Source organism: Tyto alba, unplaced genomic scaffold (assembly GCF_018691265.1).
Source record: "Tyto alba isolate M040663 unplaced genomic scaffold, T.alba_DEE_v4.0 Super-Scaffold_38, whole genome shotgun sequence".
Classification (NCBI taxonomy): domain Eukaryota; kingdom Metazoa; phylum Chordata; class Aves; order Strigiformes; family Tytonidae; genus Tyto; species Tyto alba.
This window is the reverse complement of record NW_024881313.1, coordinates 19,586,909-19,600,197: the sequence shown is the minus strand read 5'-3', so window position 1 is coordinate 19,600,197 and position 13,289 is coordinate 19,586,909. Positions and strand designations below refer to the sequence as shown.

Here is a 13,289-nt window from a genome sequence, read left to right as displayed (position 1 = left end):
ATGCTTATGTTACAGAATTATAGCAGAAGAAAAACAATTTACAGTTTCCTTTCTATCAGTCATATACAGGGGAACATATACAGAGGAGGAAAATGTATTAATTCAGATATTACAGGCAACACAAAGAGTTTCTGTGGGTACCTCAGTAGAAAAAGGAAGATGTGGACCCACAGCACTGGAGCAGGCTGCCTGGCTGAGGCAGGGAGCTGCTCCTGCTCTGAGCAGGGACCTGAGCCATGTGAGCTTGGAGGTCCTGATCAACCTGTGCAGTTCTGCCAGTCTGTGCTGGAGATCGGGGTGGCGTTTTCAGGTTACCTACAGATCTGGATATACTTTTCGGAGCATTCTAAGGAGCATATTCTCACAGTTGCCTGTGATGAGCACAGTTCTTGTGCCTAAAGGTGGTGCTGGACCTATGCAGAGACTGGAATTGCCTGAGTGTTCACTTACTCTGCATAGCTCCAGGTCTATGCGTATGCTCAACAGTCCTCCTAGGTTCTACAGTCTATGAGCAGATCCATGGATCTGCCATACAAGATTGCTTGTTCTTGCTACTAGAGAAAGCAAGAAGTATCCTGTGCAAAATGAACTAGAATTTCCATAAGAGAAAATTGCTTTGCTTTAAGAGTTCTTGTATTCCAGAGCTTTAATAATCCCTTTCAAAATCAGGCACAAGATTACCCTGCTTATTAAACTGATGCCTGCTCATTTTGTTCAATATTGGTCACAAGACAGTTTGATTCATGAGTTCCAGGGTCAGCATCTCCACGGTATATGGCATTGTCAAAACTGGCTGTAATTGTTTGACGATCACGTCTTTTTTTATAGAAGAAATAGAAGGTAAGGCCAGTTCCTGTTAGCAGAAGGAAGATCAGTATAACAATCATCCCACCTAAACTATTTGCAGATGAAGAAGCAGCTTCATTTTTTGATGCTGTGAAAGACAAAACAGAACAATTACTAGAAATGGCCAGAGATTTATTGCATATTACAGACTTCTCCCTGACTTCTCCCTGAGTAAACCAAGTGAACTGTAAAAGTACTGAAAAACCGTAACAACAGTTAAAATTGATGCATGTTCCAAATGGACAATGCAAAATTGTGCTCAATCTCTTCTATGTTCCTTTTAAAAGGAGCATTATATTGGACTACAGTATACCATTCGTAAAGCACAAAAAAAAAAAAAATATCAGTAAGACATCCAGTTTGAGAGAGGAGCTCTCTTTTTAAACAAATTTAAAATAAAATCATCTGTGACAGTTAAATGGATATTTAAATGAAACTTTTGTGGAGGCCATTTTACTTGTAAATAATAAATGCCTATAAACATTGAAATTTCTCTTATAAGAAACCAACTTACCTTTATTGACAGGTGAATCATGGGTTGGCTCAGCTTCAATAACTTTAAAATTAAACCATATATATATATTATACACAGTTTTCAAGTAATCATTCAAAGATTAAATAAATACTGTATACATAATTTTTACTTTGCATTCCTATGAAATTTTAAATAATCATAGAATGGTTTGGGTTGGAAAGGACCTTAAAGAGCATCTGGTTCCAACCCCCCTGCCATGGGCAGGGACACCTTCCACCAGACCGGCTTGCTCAAAGCCCTGACCAACCTGGCTTTGAACACTGCCAGGGAGGGGGCAGCCACAGCTTCTCTGGGCAACCTATGCCAGTGCCTCAACACCCTCACAGTAAAGAATTTCTTCCTTACATCTAATCTAAATCTACCCTCTTTCAGTTTAAAGCCATTACCTCTTGTCCTATCACTACCTTCCCTGACAAAGGGTCCCTCTCCATCTTTCCTATAGTCCCCCTTTAGGTACTGTAAGGCCACTATAAGGTCTCCTTGGAGCCTTCTCTTCTCCAGGCTGAACAACCTCAACTCTCTCAGCCTGTTCTCATAAGGGAGGTGCTCCAGCCCCCTGATCATCTTTGTGGCCCTCTTGAGTAGGTCCATATCTGTCTTATGCTGGGGGCCCCAGAGCTGAAAACAGTACATGGACATGAAACATACATGAAAATGTTTTCCCTGACAATTCAGGCTCAATCCATCAAATATTCTTGTTAAAAATACTTGTTTAAAAACAAAAAACCAAAAATGTTGTTTCATTATTAATTGTTTTGAATATTTTTTTTGGTAGGGGAGACAGATGCTCCAAGTTTTTACACTTCCACAGTGTAAGGCTTCACACTTCACATTGAAGAACACAATTTTTTACACTTGTAAAAGTGAAGAACACATTTGTACTTAACAGCATTTAAGCTGTATTTTTAGACAACTTCTTTTTCCTCTCTGTTGCTTGGGGAGTATGATTTAGTTAATTGCTTGCAGGACTGGCTGGCTGGACCCTACAAAGCTCATGGATGACTCCACTGCCAACTTGCCAACATGTGGGGATCAATTGGTTGCACACTGCATCTATTGTATTTGTGCTTGGGAATTGTTTGTAAATGGCAAATCCAGCCTATTTCATACTCTCAAGCAGCGGATGTGAGCAAACACAGCTGAATCCATGTGTATACAATGACTCACACTAGCTGCACGTATGCAGACTTACATCCTTCATGCTTTATGCAGCACTGCTGTGCATGCAAGGGGGACTCACCCCAGCCTGTGACACATTCAGATTTTGCATAGGTTAACATCCAAAAAAACACAGATCCACAAGTAACCATTAAAAATTAAATGCACTATGCTGTTTAGCTGTCTTGGCATCTCTCTCTATGCCTGTGCCAGCAGAGAAATTAATTGGGCCCCACTGCCCACCCTCATTTGATGGTTTCTGCTCAGCCATCCAGCAGATCCCAGCACACTTCACTGGTTCTGACCCCACCAGCAGGACCTACCTTCTTTCTGCAGGAGCCCAGTAACATTGTACAGCTGCCCTTCAGCTTAGCTATCAGAAGAAGGCCTTTCTTCTCATCACCAGTTTAGTCATTTATTCATCTTCTACTGCCACTTGCACACTAACCATAATGACTAGGAATTTTCTCCACACTCCCAACAGGTGATACGTTCTCCCCTACCCCAGGGTACAGCAAATGACAACAAGTCAATGCCTTTAAACTTAGTAGAGGAAACAGTGACTCACGTTCTCCTCCAACATTATTTCTCATTGTCCTTAACAGAAGTTACTCTTGGCTTTTGTGCAGATGCACATGCATCAGCATCAATGTACAAAGCATACCCAGTGCATAAGCAGTTTGGCTCGGTGTATATTAACCACTACTTCTAAAACAACCTAGTGCACATAAATTCAGAACTTACTTTTCGGGATTTTGCAAATAAAATTCTGGTCCACAGAGCAGTAATAGTTCCTCCAGGTTCCACTTGAGACATCCATGTCAACACAGTGTTCATCAAAAATTACTGTAGGCTCTCCTTTCTCCCAGTTGACAAATTCTACTGCACTTCTGTCTGTCCATATCCATTCTCCTAAAATTAAAAGTATTAGCTAGTGAGTGAATGAAGTGGGGGAATCATTTCTAGGCTTTTGGGCACAACAACATCAGATATGAGATTTATTAGTTGATTAAATTAGGATCAGAGAGGGCTCATTTCTCACTCTTTTAACAGCCAGAGATATTCAGATGGGAGTGTAGGAAATGTAAATGCTCACAGACAAAGTGAGCAAAGACATAAGCCTTCAGGGCCATGGCTGTCAGTGATGTAAGAAAGACATGCCTAAGCTAACTGAGGACTTGTAGCTGAAGCCTGTACTCAGATTTTCTTTATGTGTGTATCCAGGATCAGTGAATAACTGTTTTACTAGAGCTAGATTAATCAATTATCTTTGCAGACTGAATCAGCTCTCTTTAATAATAAATCCCTGCTCATTGCCTACTGATGCCCAGCAAGTAGGAATAATTGCCATCTCTGCTCCCTCAGGGTGTGCTTTCATGGCAACATACCCCAATGTAATTTGCTAATGCCTCAATGCTACCTCCTCTGTCCCCTCATCTGAAGCTGCACTTTCCTCTTGCCTCTGGTTGCACTGCATGTAGCAGTGTGGCAGTGTAGTGGCCCAGGCAGGAACAAATCACTGGTTTTGTACTGTTAGTTTTCAGGTAGAACAGAGGAACCTGTCCCACAATTGCTGGTGGTGAGAGACAGGGACTTGGGCAGCCATGGACAAGGCCACTCACTGTAGCCCAGTCTAGACTCGCTCTGCAGATATACCCTTAAAGTCTGTCATGAAAAACAGGTTTCAGAATTACAGTGATATAGAAAACAGGATCAAATTTGCAGTTAAAAAACAAAAACAAAAAAAAAAAACCAAACAAAAGAAAACAACAAAAAAAAAAAAAAAAAAAAACCACAAAAACAAAAAAGCTGAAAGGTTTTGGGATGAAAATAAAAAGTTCCACCAAAAAATTTATTAAAAACCCCTGAAATTTAGATTAAGAATTGTTGCTAGGCAGCTTATATGAGCTGTTATCCCCTGTGTTGCTTATAAATAACTTCCAACTTAAGGCTGCCTCAGCTTTTAATTACAAGTCAACATTTTTCTTAAAAGATTAACACTGGTAGCAAAAAAGTAACAAGAAACATTTTAATCAACTACTACAGTGCTAAATTAGAATCTTTTACAGACTGAAATATGCTCTAACTACAGTAAAGGTACAAAAAGCATATCCCTCTCGGTGGTTTATGTTTTAAGTATTTTAGCAGAAAATCTATTGAACATTTAACAGTTCATTTCTGTCTGATCATTTATTTAATATTTAGTATATTAATGTTAGTATTCAGTATGCTAGTGTTGTTTAGTATTCTCTCTGTTTATTTAGTATTTATTTTCATCTCAGTATGCACTGTGAAATAATTACCATCAATGTTTTTGAACAATCCTATCCACAGCTTTCTGAAGTCACTTGTAAATGGAGACAAATAAAGTAAAAGAAAGTCCAATTCAGCTGAATCTTCTATGGAAACCAGAGAAGCACCTAAAAGTATCAATTAAATATTACATATAATTTCAGCAAGATTTTCCATTAGAAATAAGTTATCTCAGTAAACAATCATGACACGTTTCATGATCAGCTTTTCATATAGTAGAAAAGCTTGATAATAAATTTAAATTAACTGCAGATTATAATTGATATACATACACACAACTATGTATTATCTCTTGGCTCTAGATTATAAAACCAAGCACATAAACAACCTGCAAAATATCCTAATAAAAAAAGGCACTCACCCATTTGAATACACGTCATGGAAGCATCAGGCCAGCTTTCCTCAGAAGTGGTGTGAACATAGTAGCAATGACCACGGAATGGAATCCAAGATCTACCGCGTTTTGGTTCAGGACACTTCCCAGGAAGCTGTGGTGGTTCACTAGGGATTAACTCTATTAAGAAGACATGGAGGTTTCAGTGAGATCTTAAATGCCAAGAGAAACATGTACTCCAGCACTACATTTCAGTCCTACCAATTTGACAGTGATTCCAGGAAAAAGAATATCCCATAGATTTAACTAATGATAAAAGATTGAACTAAACATGGTAAACTAGTAATAAACTATACTGGTTGGAGCTGGTTCTCCAATCTACTAAAGGTTTATACCAATCTAACTGCAATTGTCTTCAGCAAGGCAATTTTTACCTAAAACTTGTGAAAGAATAAGTCAGTATACTTGAAGGATCTCGACACCACCACCAGTGGCTTGTGTCCAGCCAGTTTGTAGCAAGATTCGTCAGAGAAGCTCTAAGTACCTGCCCTTATACGTACATCCTAAACTATGCAAAAGTAGAATCGGTAGCCTATTGCATCACCTCATTAAAGCCAAAGCAGACCTTAAATTAATATAAAATATGCAGTTAAGAGGTCATAAACTTCATAAATAATTTAAAATATGTTTTAAAGTTAGGTGCAATATTTGAGCTCTAAAGTATCTCAGTAGAAGCTTCCCAGGATCTTATATTTTTAGCAAATATGAATTAATTGACTCAGCTGCTACACTGACAGAAGTTTCTTATATCCCAATATTACAAAAGATACTTTAAAATGTAAAAATATATCATTAATATATTTATAGTTAGGCTAAAGTTGATCAAATCTGAAGTTTTTGAGAAACAAAAATGCAGAAAAGAACTATTGCATGTGTCACTAAATATTGCATTTGTCTATATGATGTGCATGTGTTGACTGGCCTGTGAAATTAAATGTCCCCAAATCATCCAAGACAGACTGGATCTGGGAGCTCTTCCTCAACAAAAACAGGAGTTTATCACAAGGTATACACCATCTATCACAATCTTTGCATATGTAGAAAAGCTAACTTCAAATAAAGCCATTAATTTAAAATCCAGCCTCCCAGATCACATTTCTCCCATTAACAACTTACCATCGGACTGCTTACAGAGAGATAAAAATGTCTCATTGCAAGATGCTGTCTTCCAAAAACCATCCAAATCTAAATAGACACAGGCTGTGTTCTTATTTGGTTCTCCACTGGCCCAGTTATGATATCTGCTCCTCCTTCTATCTGACCATATGTAATGTCCACGAGTCTAAAAGCAAATGACAATAAATATTATGTCACATACAAGAATTAGATTGAAAGAATGTTAAGATTACACTTGAACATTTGTAAAAATTAGGAAAAATCAGAATGACGGTTTCGCACACATAATTAATTCATCCTCTGTCAAGAATACATAACAGTCTGGTCCACACTTCCACTCTCCACAGCAGTTAGGCAGTGGTCCTACAGATGTTTATTTGCTATGCAACCTACGTTATTCAATTCACACCATCCATCTCATGTACTAAATAGGCAAAGGGCCTTGCAGTAACAAATGTGAATATACAGTTGAAGATTTTATCAAAGGAGTCCACACAGATAAAATAAAGATCGCAGAGAAACTATTGTTAGCATTCCTCTAACACAGGATTCTATATATATTTACAAAACAAATAGAAAAAGTAGCTATTCCACTAGAGAGAGGAATATTGATGGCATTTTTCATGGAGCATGCACCACAGACCTCTGCCACCCATGCTAACAGGGCTTGTGATAGGTTTCTAGTTCTTGCAAGGACTAGAGATGAGCTAAGTATATATTTTTTCCAGTGGATTTCACCCCTATTTTCAGAGGATGATCAACATTAGTCACATCCATGGCTCCTGTCACCCTGTCCTGTGCAGCTTGGCCCCTTCTTCCTGTGATCTTTGGAGGCAGGCTCCCATCCATTTCTTTGTGCCAGTTCCTTTCCTGTCCTTTTTCCTTTGAAGTCCTTGACCACATTTCATCCCCGATTCCTGTCTAATCCTGGTTTCCCAGTGCCTCTCTCACTCCAGTTCCTCTCATGTCAGCACCTGTGCCCTCTCTCAGCCCTGGGCCCCGCCGAGCTCCAGCTCTATCTCTCTCCTCTTGATTCCCTCACAACTCTGGTTCCACAAATATCCATCTATATAATCTTTTTTCATGTTCTTTTTACATGTCTCTAATAGAAGCTCCCTCTCTCAGACATTTCCACTCTTTGTTGACTGAGTTTGTTAGCAGTTTTTCACAAGGCTTCAGCTCCAAAATCCAGCTTAAGGTGTCCCCATTGCCAGAGACCTGCTTCCACCTCTACACCACACCTTGCCATTTCCCCTGTTGCCCAGCACAAGCTCTTGTACTGCTAGGCTGTGAATTAAAACAAAACTTAAAATAACCTAACGAAGAAAGAACTACTTTTAACCCAAGTTGTTTCTGCGGTGTGCACCACAATCTGTCTTCAGAACCAGCAGTGCTCCTCCCACCCCATGAGCATGTGGTAGATCACGGCTTAGGAACTGGAAATTCCGTAGCCACTTTTACTGCTGAAGCTCCTGTCTTCTGTAGCTACACCCTTGGTGGTCTTTGAAATGCGAGCTGTGGCAGTTCAAACTTACATTATGGCCAAACATTTAGATGTGTAAAACCCCTGATGTGGAGGGAAGTCAGGTGCCTCAGCAAGGTTTTCATACCTGCCTCACATTCAAAGATCTGACCAATAGCACTCACATGGGAGCAAACCGTGCCCAGAGTAGTGGATCCTGTTAACCTCTGAGCAAGAAATATGACTGAATTTCTGCCAATCTGGGGTAGTGGTATGATTGTCACAAGCATTTGATGGACTCACCGTGTTGCTGTTAAGACCAATCCATACAGGCTCCCCGTGCTTCAATATTTGTAACCACAGGTAAGATTCAGCATAAGGATCCAAAACACTGGCAAGTTCTGCAAATTGGTCTTTGCAGTTCTTCTGTGCTTCCTCCCAGCTCATTTTGTAGTTGATGACTGCATAGCGGTCATCACCATAATTGTTAAAGCCAAACATTGGGACTATAGGTTCGGAGTTTTGCAGTTTAGGGTCTGTAGCAAACAAACAAACAAAAAAATTTAAACACCTTATATTGGCTAGACATATAACACTGAGAGAAGATCTAGTGTACTGGAGCAGTCAAGTAATTAACAAATTAAGATGTGTCCCAACTATCACTGCAGTGATGAAAGCCATGTTTTCATGTCCTGTGACAAAATCTTCTAATTCCTGTCAGAATGACCTTTTAGCATAAATATCTGTATCACCTCCAGGAACATGCCTTGTAAGCTCTAGACCTCCCCAGAGCATACTGTAATGATATAGAGCATTAAAGGGAACAATTCCTCCACTTTTTCCATTATGCATTAACATTTGTTGTAGTCCTGACAAGGAACAGGGTATGGTAAGCACACCATGAGCAAACAGAGGGATATAACTGCTGATGATGAAATTGCCTGAGTAAGTCTGTAAAGGAAATCAAGGAGGGCAGTTTTTCAAAATAAAGAAGTTGCAGTGCTTTTAAGTATAGAAGTAGAATTTCAGTTTTGAAGAATTTACCCGTATAAGGACAAAGTACTGTTCTCTTGCTCTCCCACCTGATCGCCAAAAATAGTGAAAAACATGATGATCCATAGCTTTTTTTATATTTTTTAGTTACTGGTCTAGTCCTTAAAATAGGAAAGGCTAAGAGTTTTTCTCCAAAAAATAAAATGTGTGCTCATTTTGTTAAAATGCCTCATAGTGCATGTAATACTGTCAGATTAATTTCATTTAAGACAGGACTGAATATGGGAAAGTCACTTTTAACACCAGTTTGACATAACCACAATCAATCAGCTGTATTAGAAAGTGGTGAAAGAAAACTCACCAGAATTTTTCTGACATATGTAGCTTTTGCTTGCTTTACATTCTTGATCTTTCCATTTCCCTGCCTGTTCAATAGGGTTCTTTATCATAAAGACACAGTCATCCTACAGGGAAAACGAGATTAACAAGAAAAACATGTATAATAGGAAACATTTCTACTCCTGCTGGATATACAGACTCACCAATCACACACAGGCACACACAGATGAATAATATGAAGGTCATATATATGAAATCATACAATCAAAGGTCAGGAGAACTAATATGACAGTAAGCATTTACAACTCAGCCCTAAGAAAGCATGTACTTGGATGATGGAGGGAGTTGCAAAGCACGGCACAGAGACAGGAAGAAGCATCTAGGACTATCTGTATGTATATAATCGCTGTGCTTGCATGTGTGCCTCTGTGTGTCTGTGTGTGTTTGTGTGTATGCAGGTAGACATGCGTGTGCTAGGTCTGGCCCACAGGACATTTTAGATCTGTTGCTGTTTTCCTGGAGGTTATGGGGAAACTCTCCTCAGCACTGAAGCTTGCCCGAAGAGCCAAAATCCTCTTCCTGCCCCGATCCAGCACCGGGATCCAAAGCTGTCATCACAGCGCAGTAATGTGTAGGTAGTGATCAGAAACAACCTTTTGTGGTGGACACGTCCCAAACCCTTTCCACTGCAGAGTGGGCTCTTTACCTTCCTTCTTTTCCTCCTGCAGCACGAGAAGGCACTGCTTGGCTTTCTGCAGTGGGAAGAAGCAGCTCTTCCCATCTCATACCAGCCTAACCTCATTCTACCTCCAAACCCACTCAGGGGTAGTAGCCCACGTCTTGGCTGCAAGTGAAGGTATATGTGGAGCAACTGGTGTAGGGAAATGGGCATAGCCTCCTATAGAAAGTGTATGGATGTGTGAAATGGGGAAGTCCTAGAGATCCCAAAACCCAGCTCCAGCCTGGATGGCAGCAGAGGTCAGACCTCACACAACCATGGGAAAAAACATTTTAGTTAGTTGCAAAGCAATTCTGTTATGAAAAAGAGAGAAACTTGGTAAAGTTAGCACAGGAATACAGAAGTAGTGCAATAAAGTACAGTATTCTACATTAGCCATTTTACAATTATTGAATAACACTCAATTTTGTCTTGCAATTAAACACAAAATGGTATAACAGTGATGAAAGTTTCAAAGCATGCAGAATGGATATGTCAGAAGGATGTTTTGATAGAAGGTAAAGAAGGAAAAGATAAAAATGAGAAAGGAAGATCTAGAGTCTCATTCTTTTGAAAATTTTGTTCCATGCATTTATCTTAATACACTCAGTGCCAAGAAATGTAAGTATATACAGTTATCCAAGTATTTTCATCAATAATCAATATACTCCCCAAATTATATAGTTATGGCTATGTTATAGTTTATTTGAGTCTTCTAATCAGTCGTGGTAAAGTGAGGGAAATTCTCACTTGTCTGAGTTTTGCATAATGTTTCCAAATATCTGTCCGGATTCATAACAAAAAATTCATGACAAAACACAGAAGTTGAAAAAAAAAAATGTGAAAGTAGATCTCTTACATGATTACTCTGCTTTTACAAGCAGCAAGATTACTAAAAATCTTCATAAAGGAAACTTTACAGAAAATACAGTTGTAGCTACATACATTCATCTACCAAAGTTATAATGTTTGAGTGATAACTAGAAATTAATGTTTACCTTACTATAGTAACTTCGGGAACCTTTTGCCCAGTTTGTGTAGTAAACTGGGCTTCCATCTGTCCATAAGAATGTGTGCTCCTGATTTATGTCATTCAGTCCAATCCAAGCATCAGTCACAGCATTTTTTAAGAGGGACATGAGGAAAGCTGAAGGAAAAAAGAAAAATTGTACAGGGAGGGAAACTGAATGCACCTTTCCCCAACAGTGCAGACTCTAGAGTGCCTAGAACCAGGATGATGAGGTTTGGTTTTCTTTCTTAATAAGATGGTAATCTTACAATAAAAATAAAAAGAATAGATTGTCATCTGATGTTAAGTCTGAAAAAATATTTACAGACTCAAAGATGGGCAAATTCTGATACATAAAATTATTTTTAAAAATTTTAAAGGAATTTATGTGTACACTGATATTACAGAAATTAACATAAGTACACTAAACCTTGACACATAGAACATGAGTCTACAGACTGCGCACTCCCTTTTCTTCTTTGGTAACTTCATTGTTAACCAGACATAATAATTTCAATTCTAAACAGGCATAACACAAATAAAACTACTTACTGACTAAGTATGTATATACTGAGATCTCAGCTTTTTGGAAGGCCAAATGCTGTTTCCTTTAGCTCCTGCCTAGACTGACTTTCCATTAAAATAATGTCTTTTCTCTGCTACAGAAAACAAGTATAAACCATAAGCACTGATGGAGTGAGCTAGGAGGTGGTCTGTGTGCAGCCTTCAGGACCTGAGGCATTACATTTCCTGAGCAAACCTGAGGCCTCGCTAAAAAACCTGTAACATGCTGAGCAACAAGACCAGCAGGCTGTAGTTCAGCAGAGCAAGGGGAACAGGGGGAAAGTGGGACTCCATCACTGGAGCCTTCTGCTGCATGTGGATGTGTCCTCCACTGACACCCACAGCATTTGGCTCAGCAGCTAGGTACACAGAGATTTGTTTTGGATATTACTCCCTTTGTGTGCTATTTTTACATGTGCATTTTAAAAAATTAAAATATGGACATTTTATTATATGACAGGCCCCTAACACAAAATCTTACTGTTTGAACAGTATGAATTCCATTGTACATCCTATATTCACCCCAAAGCTATGATTTTAAAAGTTAATCAAGACACTGAAACCTATACAAGCATTTTTCCAAAGGTGGAACTTATCATTCAACATAACTTTATATTAATATGGCATAAATAATACCATATATTGCAGAAGTTATAACATTCATTGTTTATCAGGAAGTACTTGATGTTACATCCAGTATCAAAACACTGGTACTTTATACCTTGTGTTTCCTTTTTTGATACAGTAGCCAGGTTTCCTCCAAAATTAACACAATTGTTCCGTGCAGCATGCCATGTCAATGTATCGTTTTCATCAAGGCCAAATACTTTGAAACACTGAAAAAGAGAAGTGTGCTATATCTGTGACTGGATGGCATTTTAATTTCTGGTGAAAGGACCTCTGTTTGTAACACACAAGATAAGCTCAATATTTTAACCAAAAAGGGAGATTAGCTGATTTCACAGTTCTTTTTAGCTTGTCTATAGTCTTTATGAAAGAGAGCTGTACTAGAAAATTATCATAAACCTCAATATTGTAGCATATACTTAGAAGAAGAAATATGTCATTCTAATGATTTCAGTAGAAATTATGTTAAAGCTTCTGAGCATGCTTCTGAGGTGTGACTTTGTGGGAGGAATGCCTAAGAAAACCTCAGAAAACAAACAAGGATAAGATATGTTACTGAAGCTAACTATCTCAGCTTCTGTTGCTCTGTTTGTCAAATCAGGTTTGGTTCTCACAGGATAATCACCGAAAGAGAATAATTCTGACATTACAAAGAAAATCATGAATTTACCATTTATTATAACATGATCTATGAGATTTAACCAAGATGTCATTAGACAGCTTTGTCAGTCAAGCAGCCTAAATATTCTAGTTAAAGCAAGAAACTGAAAAATTAATCTGGCAATTTGGGGAAAAAGTTGCACAGAAGGGAGCTCCATGACAATCAAAAGTGATGTGTAAACACTTGGAGAGGGGTCAAGGAAGCTCCTCTTCCCGGAGGTGAGGAAGCGACAGACATTTTAGCTTGAGAGAGCACCATGAAAGGGAACAAACTCTGAGGTGGTGATTTTTTTGCCTAGGACTGAGAGAGGGAAAGACAGAGGAGACTACAGACAGTGGATATCAAACAAAGCAGCTCTATCAAACTGAAATCATATTTTGGCTTAGCCAGAAGGAAGAAAGACAGAGCTAGATGAAACAATGTAATCAAGGGTTATCTCCATTGCTAGGTGTATTCTCAACAGTGTACACTGTTGTCTCAGCTTTTATAGCTTCATTGATGATGATCTATGGATTTTAAATACATACAGTTTCATATCCTGAACTTTTGTCTTT

The 13,289-nt window shown here is 38.7% G+C and overlaps 1 protein-coding gene across 1 annotated transcript in view; it reads right to left on the bottom strand.

Annotated features, from left to right (window-relative positions):
• Positions 1 to 620: 620 nt before the first annotated feature.
• The window catches only part of LOC104368227 (macrophage mannose receptor 1-like), a 31,337-nt gene continuing 18,668 nt past the window's right edge, over positions 621 to 13,289 (bottom strand). The window contains exons 21-30 of the mRNA XM_032991376.2: positions 12,169 to 12,283; positions 10,873 to 11,021; positions 9,179 to 9,281; positions 8,128 to 8,360; positions 6,363 to 6,528; positions 5,214 to 5,366; positions 4,843 to 4,959; positions 3,284 to 3,451; positions 1,361 to 1,402; positions 621 to 934 (exon numbers count right to left, since the gene is read on the bottom strand). Coding sequence (XP_032847267.1) covers positions 690 to 934; positions 1,361 to 1,402; positions 3,284 to 3,451; positions 4,843 to 4,959; positions 5,214 to 5,366; positions 6,363 to 6,528; positions 8,128 to 8,360; positions 9,179 to 9,281; positions 10,873 to 11,021; positions 12,169 to 12,283 — 1,491 coding nt within the window. The 3' untranslated portion in view covers positions 621 to 689. The remainder of the gene's footprint in view (positions 935 to 1,360; positions 1,403 to 3,283; positions 3,452 to 4,842; positions 4,960 to 5,213; positions 5,367 to 6,362; positions 6,529 to 8,127; positions 8,361 to 9,178; positions 9,282 to 10,872; positions 11,022 to 12,168; positions 12,284 to 13,289) is intronic.